Source organism: Myotis brandtii, unplaced genomic scaffold (genome assembly GCF_000412655.1).
Source record: "Myotis brandtii unplaced genomic scaffold, ASM41265v1 scaffold129, whole genome shotgun sequence".
Lineage (NCBI taxonomy): Eukaryota > Metazoa > Chordata > Mammalia > Chiroptera > Vespertilionidae > Myotis > Myotis brandtii.
In genome coordinates this window covers 534,643-556,724 of record NW_005354551.1, presented here as the reverse complement: position 1 = coordinate 556,724, position 22,082 = coordinate 534,643, and the positions used below count along the sequence as shown (strand labels likewise).

General features: G+C 37.5%; 1 protein-coding gene across 1 annotated transcript; it reads left to right on the top strand.

The window, feature by feature from the left end:
* The first annotated feature begins 6,371 nt into the window (after window positions 1-6,371).
* Window positions 6,372-21,857, top strand: CDC42 (cell division cycle 42). The gene is given in 8 exon segments (XM_005859669.2): window positions 6,372-6,446; window positions 7,371-7,525; window positions 10,044-10,075; window positions 10,077-10,114; window positions 15,424-15,482; window positions 15,484-15,534; window positions 15,656-15,853; window positions 20,385-21,857. Coding segments are annotated over 7 exon segments (573 nt in total). The 5' UTR covers window positions 6,372-6,446; window positions 7,371-7,420; the 3' UTR covers window positions 20,475-21,857.
* Window positions 21,858-22,082: the final 225 nt, after the last annotated feature.

Sequence of the window (22,082 nt, the reverse complement as noted above, 5' to 3'; positions counted from 1 at the left end):
ACCGAAGCACTTTTCCTTGATCGGAATTGAACCCAGGACCTTTCAGTCTGCGGGCCAACACTCTATCCATTGACCCAGTGGTCGGCAAACTCATTAGTCAACAGAGCCAAATATCAACAGTACAACGATTGAAATTTCTTTTGAGAGCCAAATTTTTTAAATTTAAACTATATAGGTAAGTACATTGTTATTAACTTAATTAGGGAACTCCTAAGCTGGCCTTTACTAAAAATGTCCTCACTCTGATTGAGGTACGTTCGCTGAGGTCGACCCCTTCCAACTCTCCCATCCACACTGGTCTTGTATACTTATTTCATCTATCTCCTTTTGTTCATCCTCTCTATATGTCCAAACCATCTCAACATATCTTTCTCAATCCTCGACACTACATCTTTCACTGCACAACGTTCCCTAAAATTAACTTAATAAACTTTACTTAAAGTTTTAAGTCTTGGTTAAACTATAGGTACATTGAATAAAACTTGATATCATACTTATACCCTTTTATGTAATGATGTTTACTTTGAATTTATATTAGTTCACACAAACACTCCATCCATGCTTTTGTTCCGGCCCTCTGGTCCAGTTTAAGAACCCATTGTGGCCCTCGAGTCAAAAAGTTTGCCCACCCCTGCTCTAGGGCTATAGCAGTTTTTTGAGTTGAATGGTATTGTGTAGATGAGAAAATTAAGGTATAGAAGTGAAGTAATTTGCCAGGATTCACACATTGAAGTGGAGCTAAGATTGGAACCCACATGTGCTTGTCTTTAAAAATCCAGTGCTTTTTAGCCAACAGGGTTTTAAAAAAAATTAAAAATTTTATTTTTTCATCTGGCCAGCATGGCTCAGTGGTTGAGGGTTGACCTATGAACCAGGAGGTCACAGTTCGATTCCCAGTTAGGGTACATGCCAGGATTGCGGGCTCGATCCCCAGGGTGGGGTGTGCAGGAGGCAGCCAGTCAGTGATTGTCTCTCATCATTGATGTTTCTATCTCTCCCTTTCCCTTCCTCTCTGAAATCAGTAAACATGTATATTTTAAATTTTTTTTATTTTTTTTCTTGCCATTAATATATGCTCAATACTGTATGAGGTGCTTTGGGAGGGAGATAAAGAAGTATAAACCTAGTTTTTCCTCTCTGAGGGCCTATAATCTATTAGAATAAGCACACGCACATGTGAATAAAAACAGCATGAGTAAGTAGTCACTTGTGTGATTAATTTATTCAGTGAGTACATATTAGTATCCAGTATTGAGCTATCTTCTTGGAATACAGCAGAGTCCCTGCCTTTACAGAGGTTTTCTTATTTTTTATCTGTTTCCTTTGCTGCAATATAACAAATAAATGAGATAATTATAGACTATGATCATACTATAGAGGAAATAAACAAGGTAATATGATAGAAGTAAGGAGGGAGGAGCCTGGATATTATTCTAGGTCCTGTGCTTAGGGAGGATTTTCTGAGGAAATGATTTGAGTTGAAATCTGAAGGATGAGAAATCAACAGCTTTAAGAATAGGGGAAAGAGTGCTCTTGGCAAGACAGAGCCCTGTATGTTTGAGGAATATAAAGAGATCTGTGTAGCCAGAGCATGGAGAGTGTAGGGGAGAGGAGTATGAAATACGAGATCAGAGCTAAGAAGGGCCTTGTCATGGGCGTTAAGAATTTATTTGGGCAGTTTTTTTTGTTAATCATCATCTGAGTATATTTTGTCCATTGATTTCTAGAGACAGTGGAAGGGAAGAAGGAGAGGGAGGGAGGGAGGGAGAGAGAGAGAGAGAGAGAGAGAAGAGAGAGAAGAGACAGATAGAGACAGATGGACGGGTTGCCTGCTGCATGTGCCCCAGCTAACCTGGACCCAGGATCAAACCTGCAAACCACTTACATGCCCTTGACTGGGAATTGAACCCTAGACCCTATGTTGCATGGCTGACAGGCTAACCACTGAGACACACTGGCCAGGGCAGAATTTGGGCAGTTTTTGAAAGCTGGAATAGTTAGGGAAGGAAACTCAAGATGGGATTTTGGGATGGAAAGTTAGGTTAGAAATAGGATGAGTTGTAAGGTCAGACATCCATGGTTTGGAGAGATGATGTGAATAAAGTCATAGACTTTGAAATAAGCAACAAACAGTATTGGATAATTTATATAGTATCAGGCAATTGACAGTTGATTAGATGATCAGAATAAGATAGACGATGCAAATTCAGTCCTGTTTTTCCCCCAGGTTGTCTAGACCTTGGAGCTGTGGTAAATTCAGATTTGAGATTTGAGATAAGCACAGTGCTCTTATTTTTTGTTATCTGATCTTTTGCATGAAACAGAGGAAGGTTTGAATGTATCTAATAGCTCCTTGCCTGTTCCTTTTTTTAAATTATTATTTTTAATATATTTTTATTGATTTCAGAGGGGAAGGGAGAGAGCTAGAGAGCTAGAAACATCAATGATGAGAGAATCATTGACTGCCTCCTGCACATCCCCTACTCGGGGGGCAGGGGGGATCGAGCCTGCAACCTGGGGTGCCCTTGGCCAGAATCAAACCTGGGACCCTTTAGTCCGCAGGCTGACGCTGTATCCACTGAGCCAAATCGGCTAGGGCTCCTTGCCTGTTCTTAATTAAGAGAATAGAATTATATTGCCCTTAATTAAGAGACAAGAATGAGAACATTACCTATAAGGGTGTCAGTATCAGTAATGTTATGAAAAAAAAATATGTTGGGGGGGAGGATGATGCTGATTTATTGTCTGTATACCCCACTTACGATTGTTGCCCCAAGAGAACAGGAACTTTGTTCCAGGCATTGGCCATGTATAAGGGATTAGCACATATTAGGTGCTTAAAGGTATCTTGAATGAATGAATAAATCTACAAGTCTTGGATATTTTGAGGGGAAACCTTATAATATCCATTCTCTTCCCATGAAAGAAAGTAGTAGTTTTATACATTTCATACTCTTCAATTTTTCCAAATTGTTTTGAGAAATTAAATTTAAAAATTATATAGCTTATTTAAATATGTGCTAATTGGATTTTTAAATGTTATTTAAAACTTTATTGAGAAATTAAATTTAAAAATTATATAGCTTATTTAAATATGTGCTAATTGGATTTTTAAATGTTATTTTAAAAAACTTTATTATTATTTTTAAATTTTAAATATATTTTTAATTGATTTTTTTTTAGAGAAAGAGGAAGGGAGAGGGAGAGAAACATCAATGTGAAAGCAAAACATCCATCCGCTGCCTGTTGTATGTCCCCTCCTGGGGATTGAGCCTGCAATCCATGGAGGACTCTCTCCTACCACAGGGTTGTCTACTTTTTACTGATTGAAAGATATTTTACAGAATTACAGTTTTAATTTATTTTTTCAAATCGGAATGGATATATTTATTACTGAAAACTGAAGTAAACTGCTGGTCATATTGAAGCTTCTTTTGGTTCTTTTTTTAGGCAAATAACTTTTAGCAGTATCTCTATTGCTTTGACTTTTTGAATGAGTGCCAAAGTTTGTAAGATTATTTCCTGTTTTTAGAGGACTCTGGAAACAAATTATAATGTTTAAAAAGGAATGCCCTTGGCTGCCTCCTACATGCCTACCAGGGATTGAGCCTGCAACTCAGGCATGTGCCCCAGCCTGGAATCGAACTGGCAACCTTTCGATGCCAACCAACTGAGCCACACAGGCCAGGGCTTGACATTGTTTCCACAGGAAGTTAACACAGGATATGCAAACATGTCTGGCCTAGTTTTCTCCATGTTGTTGAAGCTGGCATTGTATATATTGCAAAACCAAAGTTTCTTCTCTGGTCACCTGCTTCCTTTCCATCTGGTGATATTTTAATACATGAAATTATCATTATTTAAAAAAATATATATTGATTTTTATTGATTTCAGAGAGGAAAGGAGAGGGAGAAATAGAAACATCAATAATGAGAAAAAATCATCGTTCAGCTGCACACCCCTACTGGGGACCCAGCCTGAAACCTAGGCATGTGCCCCACTGTGATCTCCTGGTTCATAGGTCGATGCTCAACTATTGAGCCACACCGGCCAGGCAATACATGAAATTATTAACACTATATAGCAAATGTTGTGCAGAATAGTTAATTAAATTGGAATTTGATGCTGAAATGACCACTTTTATAATGATAGCTTAGTTCTATATTTGACTACATTTTTAGTAAGTACAAAGAGTACTGTAATTATTTTGGAAATAAAAAAAATTTATGTGCTTATTTGGTTGGCATTGTTGATATTTTAAACTATATTAACTTAAAAGTGCCTTTAATCATTCAAAATTAATAGCTAACATTTACTAAGCATTTACTGTATGCCAGACACTGTTTCAAATTCTTTACATGTATTATCTGAATCAACTTATCCTATGAGGAAGGTATTACTGTTTTCATTTTTTAGATAAGGGAATACTGAGCCATAGAGAAGTTCAATAGCTTGCCTAAGGTCACATAGCTTGCATGGTAGAACCAGTCTGACTCCTGAACCAACGCTCTTAACAGGAGACCCACAACTAGTTTCCAACAGATTGCTGAGCTGTTAAGTTCAGGAATCCTAAGAAATGGAAGATTTGTGGGTATATAGAAAGGGGAACAGCAGACAAAAACTCAGTTACTATTTCTTCTGTCCCCTTTCCCCAATAAAATTCAGTAATTGTCTGCAGGGTGAAGAAACAGGAATTGAACTTCTGTTTCTTGCTTCCTCTTCTGCCTTCCTCTTTCCAGTGCCGGCGACTGTCATGGGTATATACTTGCCACTACTCATTTGCAATGAGCATGTTTGTTTTTATTAATGTCAATTCTCAGGTGAGGTAGTATAGTGTTTTAGAGCAGGGGCTTGCTTGACAGTCAAGACTGCTTGGGTTTAAATTTCAGCTCTGTTATTTACTGGTTCATTGATCTTGGCCTAATTACTTCACTGAGACTTGGTTTTCTTATCTGTAAAATGGGGATAATGTACACACTTCTAGGGTTGTTGGGAGGATGAAATGTATGAATATGTTTAGGACAGTATGTGGCACATAGGAAATGTTTGCTATTGTCTCTGTTATTATTTGAAAACACTTTTTAGGTTGAAACACCTCTGAAGTATATTACTTCATGATCTTTCAATATTCAACATGAATTTTTCATTACTGATGTAAAATGCCTGGGTGATACAATGATTCACTTTGATAATTTGAATTCTACTTTAAGAAACTATTTCTAGGTGACCTAAAATGTCAGTAATGTTTATCTTATCCTAGTTTAGATTCTTATGTTATTGGTATTCCTTATCTTGCTATCACATAGAAAAGTGGTTCTCAAACTTCATTGTGCATTAGAATTACATAGGAAGTGTTGTTCTGATTTATGAGATTTGGAGTAAGGCCCAGGAATCTGAATTGTTAGTAAACCCAGTCCAAGGTAATTCTGACTGTGGTGGTCTGAGGTGTGATATTTTTGAGATTACTGGTTTAGAGGCTAAATTCAAGCATAAAAAGTAATAACTGTCAGAGTTTTGTTCGTTTACATGTAGGCAGTGATGATTTGTAACCTAAAAAAGCACTTAATTTGGTGTTTAAAGATAGTGATAGGGTCTGTTCCCCTACCTAAATTATTTTGTTAATACCTGTTAGATAACTTGGTTTTAGGGTCTACTCTATAGATACAGAAATGACACAGGAGACACAGAAATAATACAGGAGTTTTTAGGTGAAGAGGAAATATTTGGGTGGATTTCTTGTGTGTGTGTGTGTGGTGTGTGCGTGTGCATGTATTAAGTAGCAGCAGATATAGTCAGTTCATTTTAACCTCTGTTTTTGTTGTGCCTGGTATGTGCAAAGCATGAAAACTTTGATTAGATAGTTCACCAAAGAGAGAAGGAAATACACTGTAAGCTTTTTTTTTTTTAAAATCCTCACCCAAGGATATGTTTTTATTGATTTTTAGAGAGAGAGAGAGAGAGAAAGAGAGAAATTGATGTGAGAGAGAAACATCGAATGGTTGCCTCCCATGCTTGCCCTGACTGGGGATTGAACCTGCAACCTTTTTGGTGTACAGGATGAAGCTCCAACCAACTGAGTCACCTGGCCAGGGCTACATTGTAAGTTTTGACTCATTGGATGAAAGTAAAATGTGATATAATTGATTTATTTGACACACTAGGTAGAGAAATTCTTGCATATTGAGTATGAGCTACAAGCCAAATCTTTTTTTGTTTTGTTAATCCTCACCATAGGATATTTTCTCCATTGATTTTAGAGAGAGGGAAGAAGGGAAGGAGAGGTTGAGAGAAAGAGAGAAACATCAGTGTGAGAGAGACACATCAATTGATTGCCTCCAGCATGCACCCCTACCAGGGCTGGGGATTAAACCTACAACCCAGTTATGTGCCCAAGACCCTTCAGTGTGAGGGCTGATGCTCAAACCACGGAGCCACAATGGGCAGGGTAAGGCCTTGTTTATATTATTTAATCGTCATAACAACTGTGTGAGGTTTTGATATAATTAGTTCTGTTTTACAGATGAGAAAACAGGCAAAAAGAGATTAAGAGCCTGGCCAGTGTGGCTCAGTGGTTGAGCATGGACTCGGGTACCAAGAGGTCACCGGTTCAACTCCCAGTCAGGGCATATGCCCAGGTTTTGGGCTCGATCCCCAGTAGGAGGCAGCTGATCGATGATTCTCTCTTAATGATGTTTCTCTCTCTCCCTCTCTCTTCCTCTCTGAAGTCAATAAAAATATATTTTAAAAAATGTAGATTTTGGCTTCTTTATGCCACAGATATTGAATTAGTAACTAGGCAACCCGATGCTAAAACAGCTGCTGAGAACGAGGGATTACCCTGGTCTCGGTCTGGTTTCTCATGTTGCTCATCTCTTACAAGGGAATGGTGGTGCTCTGCTGCTTGTTGGTTATAGTCCGAGTAACTGTAGCTCTAAGGTTGGATATATGGACCATTCTTTAAAGAAGTGGCCTTTATATTGCAGTGTAATACACATACATGTATACACACATGGGTGTGCACATACAACTGAAGGAAAAGTTTCACAGAATATTTGGAATACTAAATGGGATTCATTCTGAAATACAATTGGCCTCTTCTCTTTCACTATAGTAAGAATATGTTGCTTTTTACACAAATTTGAACTTTTTTAAAAACACCATTTAAGTAGAAATATCCAGGCATTAGAAACTTGACTCTTACGTATTATTGTGACTTTGAGCAAGTCACTATTTCTCGTTAGGTTCTTTCAGTGATAGTAGTTGGGGTACTAGTTCTGTTTTTGCTCTGAATGAACCTGTTGCTAGGTGAAGAAAATAATACATATATAAGTACTAATAAATAAAACAAATATTCTTAATCTTTTTGTAGGTCATCATTGGATTTGAAATATTTAAAGTGAATATAAAACGGTTTCAGCAATGCAGACAATTAAGTGCGTTGTTGTGGGCGATGGTGCTGTTGGTAAAACATGTCTTCTGATATCCTACACAACAAACAAATTTCCATCTGAGTATGTACCGACTGTAAGTATAAAGGCTTTCATCTGTTAGTTAAACATATTATAATTTGATATCCTTTTGAAAATTCTTTCTCTGAGTGTACTGAAATATTTCTGTTGTCTGCCTTTGTTTCCTGTTTTTAAAGATCTTGACTTCTCATGGGTAAATTATATACACTTTAAAATTAAACAGCTGAAAAATCAGTGGAAAGTCAAAAGGGGTGACACAAGGGTTTGCAAGAAGTGCTGGGAGGCAAAACTCCAGTAGACAAGATTCTAAAGAGTGGTGTTCTCGGTTTGGAGAAGTATGCCCTACATCTTGGAATGAGGTGACTTTTTTATTTTTGACATCTTGGCCAATGATTAATCGGTGCTTGGAGGTCTTTTGGAATGCTTTTTGGGGTCTTATAACTTCAGAGAAAGTAGTATGTCTACACTTATTCTCCTGAGGGAGTAGAAGAGAATCTTACGGAGCTGTTGTCTTGGCGCTAATGGAGCTCCAAAGTGGTTTTTAGGGGTGGAGAAGACCTCTGCTTTTGTTATGAGAATACCAACAGAAGCCTTTGGGGGTCCTCTCCCACAAATCTTTTTATTAGCTTCTTGGAAGAATAGAGGGAAAATGGGAATTACCAAGATAATGAAGAGAGAGAGAGAGAGAGAGAAAGAGAGAGAGACAGACAGACAGAGACAGAGACAGAGACAGGGAGACAGAGTTATTTAGGGTAACACTTGTGAAAGAATGTGTTTGGGGATTCATTGTTTGTCCCAAGTTGTTGGACCAACCCAGTGGTATAATTATGTTAAACATAGATGTGCAGTCAGTGGTGTGAGGGGAGTAGGGTTGGCCTGGCTTGGCAACATCCACCTCTGTTAAGTGAGCTGTTTTAGGGATTATGGAGCACCTATGTGGATTAATATTGTTTGTAAGTAAAAAGGAAGAAAATATATGAGTACTTTAGGTTAATCTTCAGAGACATGAGCACTGTTAAGAGGGTGAATTGTTAAAATGTTGGTAATTATGTTTACTTGGAATTGACAGTGTATAATACCCCAAGGCGGGTAAAGTGAATGAGGTAGACCAAAATTAGGTTTCTTGGAGGGGGAGAATTTAAATGTATAATTAAATTAAAAAAATCATTTTTTTTGTGTTGGCCCCTTTGGGGACATTATAAGTGAAAGAAATTCTGAGATTGAAGGGGACTTTTAGAGATAACATGGATCTTGTTTCATAGTGAGGGCAACTATCAGAATTTTTGTGTTTCAGTTTCCATTAACATTATTTTCTTGTAAACATTTCTGATTGTTTTATGACTGTTTAAGGTGGGCTTGTGGGTGCTCTATGTGGTTGTATGTGGATCTCTGGGAAAGGGTTAGGTATGAGTTAAGAAAATAACCAATATGGTTTGAGAGCTTAACCACATTAGTTACATTTCCTTGTTCTTGTTAGTAAGAACTGACTTTTCCTTTAACTACCACCTCCCCCATGCCCTTGCTTCCACTCTTGTTTACATTTATTTTATTTATTTAAATATTTTTATTGATTTCAGAGAGGAAGGGAGAGGAAGAGAGAGATAGAAACATCAATGATGAGAGAGAATCATTGATCAGCTGCCTCCTGCACGCCCCCTACACTGGGGATCCTATCCACTGAGCCAAACCAGCTAGGGCTAAGCAAGCTCCTAACCTGTTAAAACATGAATCAGAAAATTAGTGTTAGATAGCTAAAAGGTGTCTTGAAATGTAACATCCTCCTACTAGTTGGAAAGCATTGCTTTTTAATTGTAAATTAATTAAAAGGCATCCATGAATTAGTGTTGGGTCTTTATCCACTTAGCACCATTATCTCCCATTTTTACAAATAACTTAGTACAGCCATATTAATGTATATTGAGTTTGTCATGGGTTTTACAGTCTATTTGCGAATAAAGCATCTAGATCAAAGAAGGTATCTTAGGTCATGTGGTTTGTACCCAGTAACATAAACTTTATTCATGAAATCCCAGCAAATAGTCTTCTAGCCTTTAGTTGGACACTTACCTTGATTATCTTGAGGGAACCTTTATTTCTTTCTAATGGGCCTGTTGGCAACAAGGCTCTTCTTATCTTGAACCCTGAAGGGAAAAAGATTATCATGGACCGTCCTAGGAGATTTTAATTCTAGATTAAAAGGAAATGGTCTATGAAGAAATAATTTCTCAGAAGTCAGATTGAACATTGAGGTAAACTTTAAAACTATTGTCTCAAAATTTTCAAACTTAAACATGGTCATTTTGTATAGCTAGGGACTCTGCTACTGTGACATCTCTAACCCTTTTGTCCAGACTGCTGGGGTAGAGCAGACATTTCAGAACACTCCCTGTAATTTTTCCCAATAACCATTTAGCTCATGCAAAGGGCTTGGTTGACAACGTTGTTTATATATAAAGAAGATGGGCTAAGAGAGGAATAAGTCTTAGGAAGGAAACATCGCCTTAGTTTAAGAGTTGTCCTATCTCATTTTGACCACCGCCTTGCACACTAACAGTGTATTTTTATGTTTCTAGGTTTTTGACAACTATGCAGTCACAGTTATGATTGGGAGAGCCATATACTCTTGGACTTTTTGATACTGCAGGTGAAAACTTGATATCTTTTCTAATGTTTGGGTCTGTAACTATGACAGTTGCCGGTTGTCTTTTTTTGGACATTTTTGGGAAACTAGCATATTAGCAAACCACTTGCCATTTTTGTAATAGTTAGCAGAATTGAATATCATGATGGTTTTTGCTTGACCAAGAGGCAATCCCAGACCTGGAATGGCAAATAGGAGTTTGGAGGATCCTGGGTGGATGGTGTGGAAAGAGATAAAGTAGGGTGAGAGCAGAGTACTAGTACATAGACAAGATGTATTATCACTCCCTGAAATGTGTACAGTTAGCTTCATAGAGATAGCTTGTTATTTTATAACTACATTTGAAAATATTTTGAGGGTTATCCAATGTCTAACTTATAGTATTGACATTTGTGGTCAACTTTTCAAATTAAAGGAACAAATTTTTTTCTTTTTTAACTGTAACTGATTATTCAGTGTTATTTCTTATTTTAACAGTGGCTGCACATCTTAATTTCTGACTTCTCACAAATTTCCAGTTCAGTTAGCCAAAGGGAAATTTCAGTGTTGTCCTTTTAGTATGTAGGAATTCTAAATCTTTCACTTTTTACGAATTACCTCTCACTGCCTTCCGGCTGACATAATGCTTTTATGGAGTGTATTATACTGCCCAATGCGAGGAACTGTCTAGATTCAATTGGGAGGGTGAAACGGAGAAACAATAGTAAGCAGTTAAGTTTAGAGATCAGTAGCTTTTAATAGTGTTTTAGACCTTTTAACATTTTTGTGAATTAAAAATTATGTGAGTAATGGTATATTAGAGGAACCTTGGAAAATAGAGAAAATAAAATAATGACCTATATCTCATGATATGTAAGGGATTTTGTTTTATGTGTGCCCTTGGAAGCAATCTATATATGCAAAAAAAAAAAAAGATAATTTAAAATTTTATTTTAAAATTTCAAAGCGTATTTTTATAAGCCTTTAATTTTTAATCAGTATTTATTTTTTAGCTATATTGAAGTATAATACAATAGAATTCACTAATTTTAAGTATTCAGTTTGATAATTTTGCTGATTATAGAGTTGTGTAACCTCTACCATAATCAAGATATATCACCTTAGAAATTTCCTTGTGCCTTTTCCCTGGAAATTACAGATCTGCTTTCTGTCACTGTAGTTTTGCTTTTCTCAAGTTTCATATGAATGGAATCATACAATATGTAGTCTTTTCTGTTTGATTTCTTTCACTTAACATAATGTTTTTGAGTTTTATCTGTGCTGTATATCAGTAGCTTATTTTTATTGGTGAGTAGTATTTCAATCTATGAATATAGTAAAGTTTATCATTTATGAGTTGATTGATACTTGGGTTCCACTTTTAAGCTATTACGAATAATGGTGCTATGAACATTTGTATTGACATATTTTATATCTCTTCAGTAAATAGCTTGGAGTGGATAAGCCTTTAGTACTTTGATTAATATTGACTGTTTAACTTAGGTTGACAAGACTTTAATTCTAATCAGCCTCATTTTAAACGGCATTTATAAATTTAATGTATTCAGTTTCCTATTTTAAATAATTTAGAGTGCCTGACTTGACAAGTGAAACATTACCAAGCTTTTACATACAGAACTTTAATAAACCTGGTAACTTGCGGTTTCCTGTACTAATTTATCTTAAACTGTTTTCTTTATAGCTTTCATAAAATTCTTAACATTTTCAACAAAGAAATCCCAAGTTTAAGATCAGTTACTCAATTACACATTTTAAACTGGGATCAGAATCATGTTCAGTATGGCATGTTATTTAAAATGTTATAGACATGAGAGTTAAATATAAATAAGGCTAGGTTATTCCTAAATGTAACTGAAAGTTAACAATAACAGTATTTGATTTATTTTACCTCTATATTAGATTCTGAATCTTTCTGGGAGTAAAAAGACATGCATTAAGAAATAATTTTACCATCCCAGGCAAGGTAGGGGCAGGGGCTTCCATCTCAACTGGTTGAGGTCACTATAGGTCCCAGAGGCCTTTTTTGAGAAGCTCTGGAGACCTGAGGCTGAGGTGTCCAGGGTGAGTTTCCTCTCTTTGACACACTTGAGGAGACTCCATTTCCTTCTTCAAGGCCTTAATCTCAGAGTCCCTTTTCCTTGTTCAAGTCATGACATTAACTCAGTTTTCTTCTAAAGCTTTCATCCCCATTGAGATGGCGGCTGACTTTAACTGTTTGGTTGCATTTAATCTGTTGACTGTGTCATTTTGTTTTGAATTCTTTTTATAGCCTTCCTACCTCATGTTTGGCTGCAACTATTATGGTTATAGTTAAATAAAACTATTAAGCCCAGAGATAGGCTTCTCCCTCTGTTAAGGCCTTATTTCTATTTCTGCTTTTGATCACAACAGTAAATTCTTGCTAGTGAGTTCCCCACAATTATTGTGTTTTTTGTTTCTGCAAATGATTTACTGCTGTGTATATATTTTTATATTTAGCTTTTTAAATTTAACATGTTTATTTAACATAGACTTTTTCCCATGCTGTAGAATCATTACCCCAAAGCCAATTGCTTTGTATGTCAAAATTTAATTGTTATTATTTTTCATTGATTTCAGAGAGAGGAAGGGAGAGGGAGAGAGAGATAGAAATATCAATAATGAGAGAGAATCATTGATTGGCTGCCTCCTGCACACCCCACACTGGGGATCAAGCCTGCAACCTGGGCATGTGCCCTGACTGGGAATCTAATTGTGACCTCCTGGTTCCTGGGTCGACACTCAACCACTGAGCCACATCAGCTGGGCTAATTATCATGTTTGTTTTTTTTTTAAAAATATATTTTATTGATTTTTTACAGAGAGGAAGGGAGAGGGATAGAGAGTTAGAAACAAAACATCAATGTTTACATTGATCAGCTGCCTCCTGCACACCCCCCACCGGGGATGTGCCCGCAACCAAGGTACATGCCCCTGACCGGAATCGAACCTGGGACCTTTCAGTCCGCAGGCTGACGTTCTATCCACCAAGCCAAACCAGCCAGGGCCTAATTATCATGTTTTGATAGCTCCTCTAAATTCTTATATTTTCTCTCAATGGTGGGCAAAAAAGAAAAAAAAAAAAAAAAAAAAAATTATTGGCATACAAAATATTTAACTTGTCTTTCCTGCCCTTTAAAATTTTTTTATTAAGTGTAGAGTTCAGTGTCATTAAATATTTCTCTTTAATACATAGGATTGCTGTAGCTCAGTTTTGAAATTAGAGTATTAAATCCTTCCCCTGTGACTCCTCCCTTCTCACAGTTTGGAAGTGTGTGTGGCTATTTAAGAAATCATTTAAAAATATATATTTTATTGATTTTTTACTGAGAGGAAGGGAGAGGGATAGAGAGTTAGAAACATCGATGAGAGAGAAACATCCATCAGCTGCCTCCTGCACACACCCTCCTGCACACCCACAACCAAGGTACATGCCCTTGACCAGAATCGAACTCGGGACCCTTGAGTCCGCAGGCCAGTGCTCTATCCACTGAGCCAAACTGGTTAGGGCTTTAAAAAATCATATTATCTGAAAATAAATTGCAAGCCTACAGAATAGTCGCAAGAATAGTTCCAGGAGCGCCCATAGGCCCTTTAACCAAATTTACCAGTTGTTAACATTTTGCCCTATTTGCTTTACTATTCTTCTTAAAAAAAAATATTTTTTTTTGTTGATTTCAGAGAGGAATGGGAGGGGGGGGAGAGAGAGAGAGAGAGAGAGAGAGAGAGAGAGAAACATCAATGATAAGATAGAATAATTGATTGACTCCCTCCTGCACACCCCCTACTAGAGATTGAGCCTGAAACCCGGGCATGGGCTTTGACTGGGAATTGAACTGTGACCCCCTGGTTCGTAGGTCAACATTCAACCACTGAGCCACGCCAGCTGGCTGGGCTCTTTTATGACATTTTTAAAATGACATTATTTTAATACAGGTCTATCCTCTCTTCCTCCTCCCCTTATAAAATGTTCCTCATTTTGAGTTTGGTCTGTGTTTCCTCGTGATTAGACTCATGAGGAAACACAGACCAAACTATGCTACTTGTTTGGACTATCACTTTAGTGATGTCTTCTTTAAGATATAAATCTGGAGGCGCATGATCTTCATCTGTCACTCATTGCTGTTGATATTCATGTACCACTCACTGGTGATGGTCATTTTCATCAAGATGATGTCTGGTTTCTTCACAATTAGTTTACATTTCCCCCCCTCTGTGGCTTAAAATAATCTTTTAGACCATGCAGATATTATTATTTTCACCAGAATTTCTCCCCATGGATTTAGCATCCATTGAGTATTGTTGAATTATATTTTTTTCTAGGCATTCTCAGTTTCAGATACTGGTTTTATTTGCACACATTAACTAATGTGAACCTGCTTTGGTAGTCATGAATGGGCAATGAATATTGTAAGTTGGGTTTCACTGAGATTTTTGTTTCCTTAGATGGTTTCAGTGTAATCATTTCTTAAGCAGATCTGAGTTAATTTTTAACCATTTCTGTAGCAACAGTTCAATGTATTTAGTACACTGTTGTTGGATTGCTAATGGACACAAAGATTGAAAACTTCAAACTGGTATTAAACAAATAATACATACCATTTATTGTATTCTAATGGCTTAAAATATTAAGTAGAATTAGCACAGTGAGAATTTTCTCAAATATTATTTATATATATATAAAAGCCTAAGGGACCATCTGACCATACGATCGGTAGCTATGATGCGCACTGACCACCAGGGGGCAGATGCTCAGCACAGGAGCGGCTGAGCTGTGGTGACTTGGCAGCAGTGGTTCTCGGGTGACACACCCCAGAACCAGAGGAGGGAGCCCGATTCCAGGGTGCGTCATCCGATAACCACCTCTTGCAATCTGGGACTCCTTGGGGGATGTCAGAGAGCCAGTTTTGGCTCAATCCCTGCAGGCCAGGCTGAGGGACCCCGCCTGTCAGAGGGACCCCGCTCACTCTGCAGATGCCCTGTGAGCCACTGCGCTGCCCCAGGTGCGGCCAGCCAGGGAGGGACTGCGGAGGGGGAGAGGGGTTAGCTCCAGGGCATGTCTGACCCATCTCACCAGTCCCACCCTGCTGGCCACATTCTAATTAATTTCAGTGTGCATGAATCCGTGCACCGGGGCACTAGTATTATATAAAGCCATACATTTTATTAGATAAGTTGCTTTCTCGTTAACGATCATTGTGCTGTTAGCTGCCTACTTAATTTGTTGACTGGTAATTTTAATACTATGAGGATACCAACATTGAGTTGATTTCTCCAATTTTTTTCCTTCCTAGGGCAAGAGGATTATGACAGATTACGACCGCTGAGTTATCCACAAACAGATGTATTTCTAGGTCTGTTTTTCAGTGGTCTCTCCATCCTCATTTGAAAATGTGAAAGAAAAGGTGAGTTGGTCAGGTATTCTTGTCCTGAAAAATGTTGTCACAGAACTTCTATTGACTTGAAAATAGATCTAGAGGCTTGTGGGTTAATGAAAGTGTAATTTTTAAAATACCTTTTCCCTAGTGGGTGCCTGAGATAACTCACCACTGTCCAAAGACTCCTTTCTTGCTTGTTGGGACCCAAATTGATCTCAGAGATGATCCCTCTACGATTGAGAAACTTGCCAAGAACAAACAGAAACCTATCACTCCAGAGACTGCTGAAAAGCTGGCCCGTGACCTGAAGGCTGTCAAGTATGTGGAGTGTTCTGCACTCACACAGGTGAGGACTGTGCGGAACCCGATTTTTATTTACAGCTGAATAGTTTGTTCGAGCATTAGGATTCAGGGGCTGTTTCTAACAGTGGTCAAGAAAGCTGCCTAGTAAGACTATGATCAGCTTCATAGTTTATATATCTTTTTCTGGATGTCTGTATTATGGAGAAATTACTAGTCTCTAAGTAAAGCTCTTGTGTTGGTGAGCTTCCATGTTGTGTTGAGTCATTTGTAGTGGTCAGGGATTGTGTTTTAAAAAAAATTGCAGGAAAGGTCCAGGTAAGCACAAATTTACAATATCCCCCTCCCCCCCACATACACCTTAAATTTTCATCTAAATAGTACTGACCTTTTCTTGTCTATTCTATTCTGACAATTGATGCTATACTGTTTCTGGGATAGGGAGTTAGTCATAATAGAGACTTTCATGTCAGAAAAAGTTGCCATGGCTGTTTCTTAAGTATGCTTATACGTATAGTGTCTCTACAGTTTTGGGAGGCATTCCTTCTTTATGTGGCCCTCTTTCCTCTGTCTCTTTCTGAATGATTTAATTGGAACTCTTCTCATAGCTTAATGGGAAATGTCAGATTCTGAGGACAGGGAGCAGCGCTAGAGTGTGTAGACTGAGAGTTGTAACTGACCTGCGGTTTCATTTTCTTGACTTTCATGGTTATTGCAACTCATTCCCCCATTTGATTCTCTTGTCTGGGGCAAAGGAAAGAATTATGGAACTAATTCGTGCAGAACTCTTTTATTTTACTAGTTACTGGTGGCTTTGACTTTTGAACAATGAACAAAAACATGCCCAAGTAAATTAGGGCAGGTTTGAAGGGAAGAGATTTTTTTCAGTTACATTAATCTTGATTATATGTATAGTAAGATAAATGGCTTATATAGTTGCATATTATGCATATATTAGGTATTTAGTATGTGGGGCCTAGACATAATTCAGTAATCTTCAGTTTAGCACTAGGTTGGATAAAGATAAAATTTTCATGTTTATCTGGATATTACACAGGATAATTTCAAGGCCTAATATTCTCCCAAACCCAGTTTTCCTTGGCAATTTAGTTGTATTGTAAAAGCAGATATTTAAAACTAAATAAGATTTTACATCTTATCACACACAGCACTTACTGAGATTTAAAAAAAAATGCCTGATGCTTCTGTATTTTGATACCATACTCAGAAAAGTGTTCGTGTGTTTGTTGGGGAAAGATATGTGTGGAACGTGTGTGTCAGATTATAATTAATTATATGCATCTTTTGCATACCCCTTTTCTCTAAATATGGGTTGTTTTGGGGGTGGGGGCAAGTAGGACAAGTGGACCCAATTTTAGGTCACTGATGAAGCTTATTTTAAAGAATTGGATGCTTCCATATATGACTTTTTTTTTTTTTAAACAGTATGAACAGGTTTATATAGTAAGTCATTTTGCAGAGAATAAGAATTTGAAAAGGTCTTAGCAACTGTGTTTTTCTTACCAGATTTTTATGTTGGAGAAGTCAAAAGAGAAGATAGAAAATAAGGTCCATGGTTATGTTTGGGAGCTAGAACTTTTAGGATTACAAATTCTGTTTGTTGGTTTCTCTAAAAGTAAACTATATAATCAGATAGTTTGTGGGTAAAAGTGAAGATTAGTTTTGTTTTGTAGGGAATTAGTTGATCTTTGCCAATAAACAAGAAAAGATTTCCTTCTTATTAAGGAATGCTCTAGTTTCTAATAGCTGTTCTCCACTTTTTTCCCTTATAGAATGTATTTCCCTTTCCATTCTCCCTTCTTCCTTTTATATTTGACTACTAGAACTTGCTCCTACATGTGTAGAAAGAATTTCAGAAGATCTTTAATTTTTGTTTAGCATTTCTACTTTGTAAAAGATATGGAAAGAAGAAAACGTTTTAACCGCTTTGCTTCTTTTTAAGTACTTATTGTTATTTCTGATTTATTTTGTACCTAATAGAATGCGTAAGTGCCAGTCCTCTGGGATGCATTGGTGGGGCTGTGGTGGGAATAGGGTAGGGGTGGGAATATCTGGGGTAGTCTGGGGCTGGTACTTGTTATTGGAACTGTATTCTGGAACTTTTGCAAATTTTTTATTTGGGATCAAACTGACATAAAGAACATGTGAAACTTCTTTGGGTGGTAAACCTGTGGCTTCAGATTTAGGTGAGTTTAGGTGAGTCTGTAGACCTGGGCCCAAGGTACCAGTACTACTGAATCACTGTCACGTTGGAGTTCTGCCTGAGGTGTAAGTGTATTTATGCATCTTAATCCCTGTAGATCTGAGAATATTCTTTGTTTTCACTTCATGCTTTTATGCTCTGATACCCATGCAGACACCTTAAAGCATTGGACTGCTTGCTAAAACTCATTCTAGGATCCCATTCTTTGTTTTCCTATAACTTGGGTGGTGGTTACTTGCTCTGATAACATTACTGAATAACTGAAGTGTTTGCTGTTTCTAGAGTCTGTTCTTTAAACTTTTCCCAGTTGGTACTGTTGAACAGTTAACACTCTTTCTAAATGTCTGAACCTTTTTGTTCTGGGAAACTGACTTGGAGATCCTGATTAATTCCATCCAGCTATGTCATTGAATCTAGAAACATGTAGCATGCCTGTTAGTCTGCTATTTGTGTACTTCAGTTATTCAGGGGCTGAATTCACAGAATTCTGAAATTTAATAGATTTCAAAATGTGTGCGCCATTCTTATCATTAGAAATACTGGGGAATTTACAAGGCTTAATTACACAATGCAGCTCTTGTGTTTGCATATCTATTTTCCTCTCCTGGCATTATTTTCATTAAAATGTAATATTAGATTTCCAAGTGTGATTGTTTTAGAAGTCAACATATGACATTTTCATAAAAATTTCTTTCTTGTTCAGTTAACCTTTTTGAAGTCAGAAATTTCTGTTCAGTTACGTACTTTCCCAGTAATGGGCTTAAGTCTTACATTCTGGCATTAATTTTCTTAAGGCACATTGCTTCTGTGAATCCAGCCCATTTAATCCAGACTGCTATTGTATCTGCTAGTCTTTCTAACCTCTAACCTGGCTGCTATTCTCTCTCCTCCCCTCTGTCTTGTAGAGAGGTCTGAAGAATGTGTTTGATGAGGCTATCCTAGCTGCCCTCGAGCCTCCGGAAACTCAACCCAAAAGGAAGTGCTGTATATTCTAAACTGTTTCTCCTTCCCCTCTTTGCTGCTGCTTCCTGTCCCACTACTGTAGAAAGATCATTTAAAAACAAAGGAATAAAACCATCCTGTTTGAAAGCCTCTGTGTCTTTTTACTCACCACCTTAGAGCAACCTCTGTATTAGTTTTTGATCAAGAATGCAATATCTTATAGAATATTTTGTGTGATCAGTAGTCAAGTTGCTGCTTGAGTTGCCTGATGCTCAGAGCTTTTTTGGTTCGGATTACTATTGCAAAAGGGAACTTGGTCTAGCATTAAGAATGTCCTCTTGGAGAAAATAAGAGTTTAACACTTCTAGATCTTAGTCTAGATGGAGAAAATAACACAAACATCATTTTATTCTTATGATCAATTGTTAATTGTAATTGCATGACAAACTTAATGGAAAAAGGGTGACTTGCTAGTAGAGTGTAATGGGGAAGGGACGATTTTTTCCTGGTTTTCCTTTGTGCAGTGAAACTTTGTGTTGCTATTGCTTTGGCTGTCTGTGCTGCAGTGGAGTATTTGTCAGTCCGGGGTGGGAAAGATATTGATGTATCTGCTACTGCTTTATGAGATTATTTGTTACATTATCTTTTAAGAATAGCATCCATTTTAACAGTTGACTTACGGTTTGTTTATGTTTGGATGTAAAGCTGCCACCTTTATATTTTCTTCTGATTTTGTCCTTGTGAGGGAAACATACAATTGTGGTTACCTTCACATTTTGAAATTAAAAATATACAGTTGTTTGTATAAATGCCTGATGAAGCTTTATTCCTGTTGCACTGACTGGCTCTAGTTTTATGTATGTATCAGGTACCCACATTTTTGCTTCCTTAAATCCCCTTGGCTCTGTGTAATTGGTGGGATAAAGGGAGTTCAGAGTGAATATCTTTGCAGCCACTGTAATCGCTCTCTCCATCTTTGCCTGTGCCTTCATGTAATAAGGATGCCACTGCCTGGTGCCCATCCTCCCATATCCAGCTGTTTCATTTGAATGCAGAGCTGCTTCACTTGTTTTTATGTAAAATGTTTCAGCAGCACATTACAAAACGCATATTGAATGAGCAAATGACACATGTGCTTGTTTGCTTCTTGTGACATACATTGGTCTGCAAAAAGCTTTCTCAAAGGACCACTGTCTCACTCATGAATATCTGCTCCTCTGAATTGCTGGATCCTTCCAGGGCCCTGCCTGGACAAAACTTGGTGAAGTGAGATGATTGTGTTGCGATTCAGGATTGTTTTTAATGTTTTGTTCTTTGCCAACTTTTGGGATTTGAATGTTTTTAATTCGAACTTCAACTTTCTTATACTGAAAATCAGACTGCCCATTTTTTTTCTTTCTACCCCTTTCAGAAAGGCCTAAAGAATGTATTTGACGAAGCAATATCGGCTGCCCTGGAGCCTCCAGAACCGAAGAAGAGCCGCAGGTGTGTGCTGCTATGAACATCTCTCCAGAGCCCTTTCTGCACAGCTGGTTTCGGCATCATACTAAAAGCAATGTTTAAATCAAACTAAAGATTAAAAATTAAAATTCGTTTTTGCAATAATGACAAATGCCCTGCACCTACCCACATGCACTCGTGTGAAACAAGGCCCATAGATATGGCCCCTTTCTCCCTCTCAATACTAGTTAATTTTGAGTAATTGTGTATTGTCAGAAAAGTGATCAGTACTAGTGTTTGTTTTGTTTTTTGTTTTGTTTAAAAGCAAGGCATGCTTGTGATGACTCTGTAACAGACTAATTCGGGTTGTTGAAGCTGCTCCCGGGTTCCACTCTGGAGAGTGATCTGAGACATCTAGTATTTTTTTTTTTTTTTTTTTGCGGTGGGAGGGGAGGGGTGTGTGTGTGGAGTTTGTTTTTATTTAGTCATTTTTAAAAAATTTGTTAACCATTGGACAACCCTTTAGGTGAGGAGGATGGAGTGATTCCACATTCCACTTCCTAGATCTAGTTTAGAAAACATGTTCCCCACCGGTGCTCTTAGGAAGGAGTATAGTAAACGCCTCATTTAATAACATACTCCTTTTTGAAAGTTGCCTTTTCTCTCCACCCTTGAGTAGGTTCAGTATTTGATGAAACTCATGAAAGTGGGTGGCACCTGTCTTGCCCCTCCTCTTTTCTAGGATGCACTATATACGTGACTGACTTTCAAGGAAATTTGTTAGCCGTTTGCTAATTTTTTGTGTGTGAAGTTAATGTCTAACTTCTTTCACTGATAAATGAAGAAAATATTGCACCTTTTGAAATATACCAAATAGATTAAGTACACAATTAAAAAAACATTTTTTCCTTGTCAGTCATTGTTTTATATGCTTAGCATAGATGTGCAGCTTAATAGTGTATGATATGGTGTTCCTAGAACACAGCCGAAGACCTGGTATATATGAGGGGTGCTAGAAGACAGATGTCTGTGGAATGTTCACATCCTCTTCAAGTTATGAGGATGGAGTCCTGCTTCATTAAGAAGCTAGGGGTGGGGTGGGGGTGGGGAGAACATTTAACAACATGGGGACCAGTCAGGGGAATCCCCTTCTTTCTGTTTTGCATGAGGAACCCTAGAGCAGCCAGTTGAGGCTCTCTAGTTTAATAAAAACCATGGAGAGAGTCTTATGAAGACTCTTCATAAGTGTTAATAGGGATTTTATCAGTTTATTTTGGTTGCAGTTTCCAACATTTTTAAAAATGTTTAGGTAATATTCTCCACCTTCCCCAAATCCTAATTCTTGTAGTTTCATTAGTGTTGAACCAATGCTTTCTCATGTCTCAATTCTTTGTATATGCATTCTTTTCAGATGTATTAAACAAACAAAAAAACCCTTCACAAGCCAGCCTGGGGGTTGTTATTTTCCCTCCGCCTCTTTTTTAGATATTTAGCAATGGGAACTTAACTGGGCTCTTATTAACATCAATTTCTAACAAATTTTGGGATAAGATTTTAAAAGCTTTATTTATTTCATTTTTGGCATTCAGTTTGAGATAATGCTTTTTACTCCATGTATTCAGGTTTGTGCCTTCTCCCCTAAGTTTGGCATGTAGCCTGCAAACTCCTA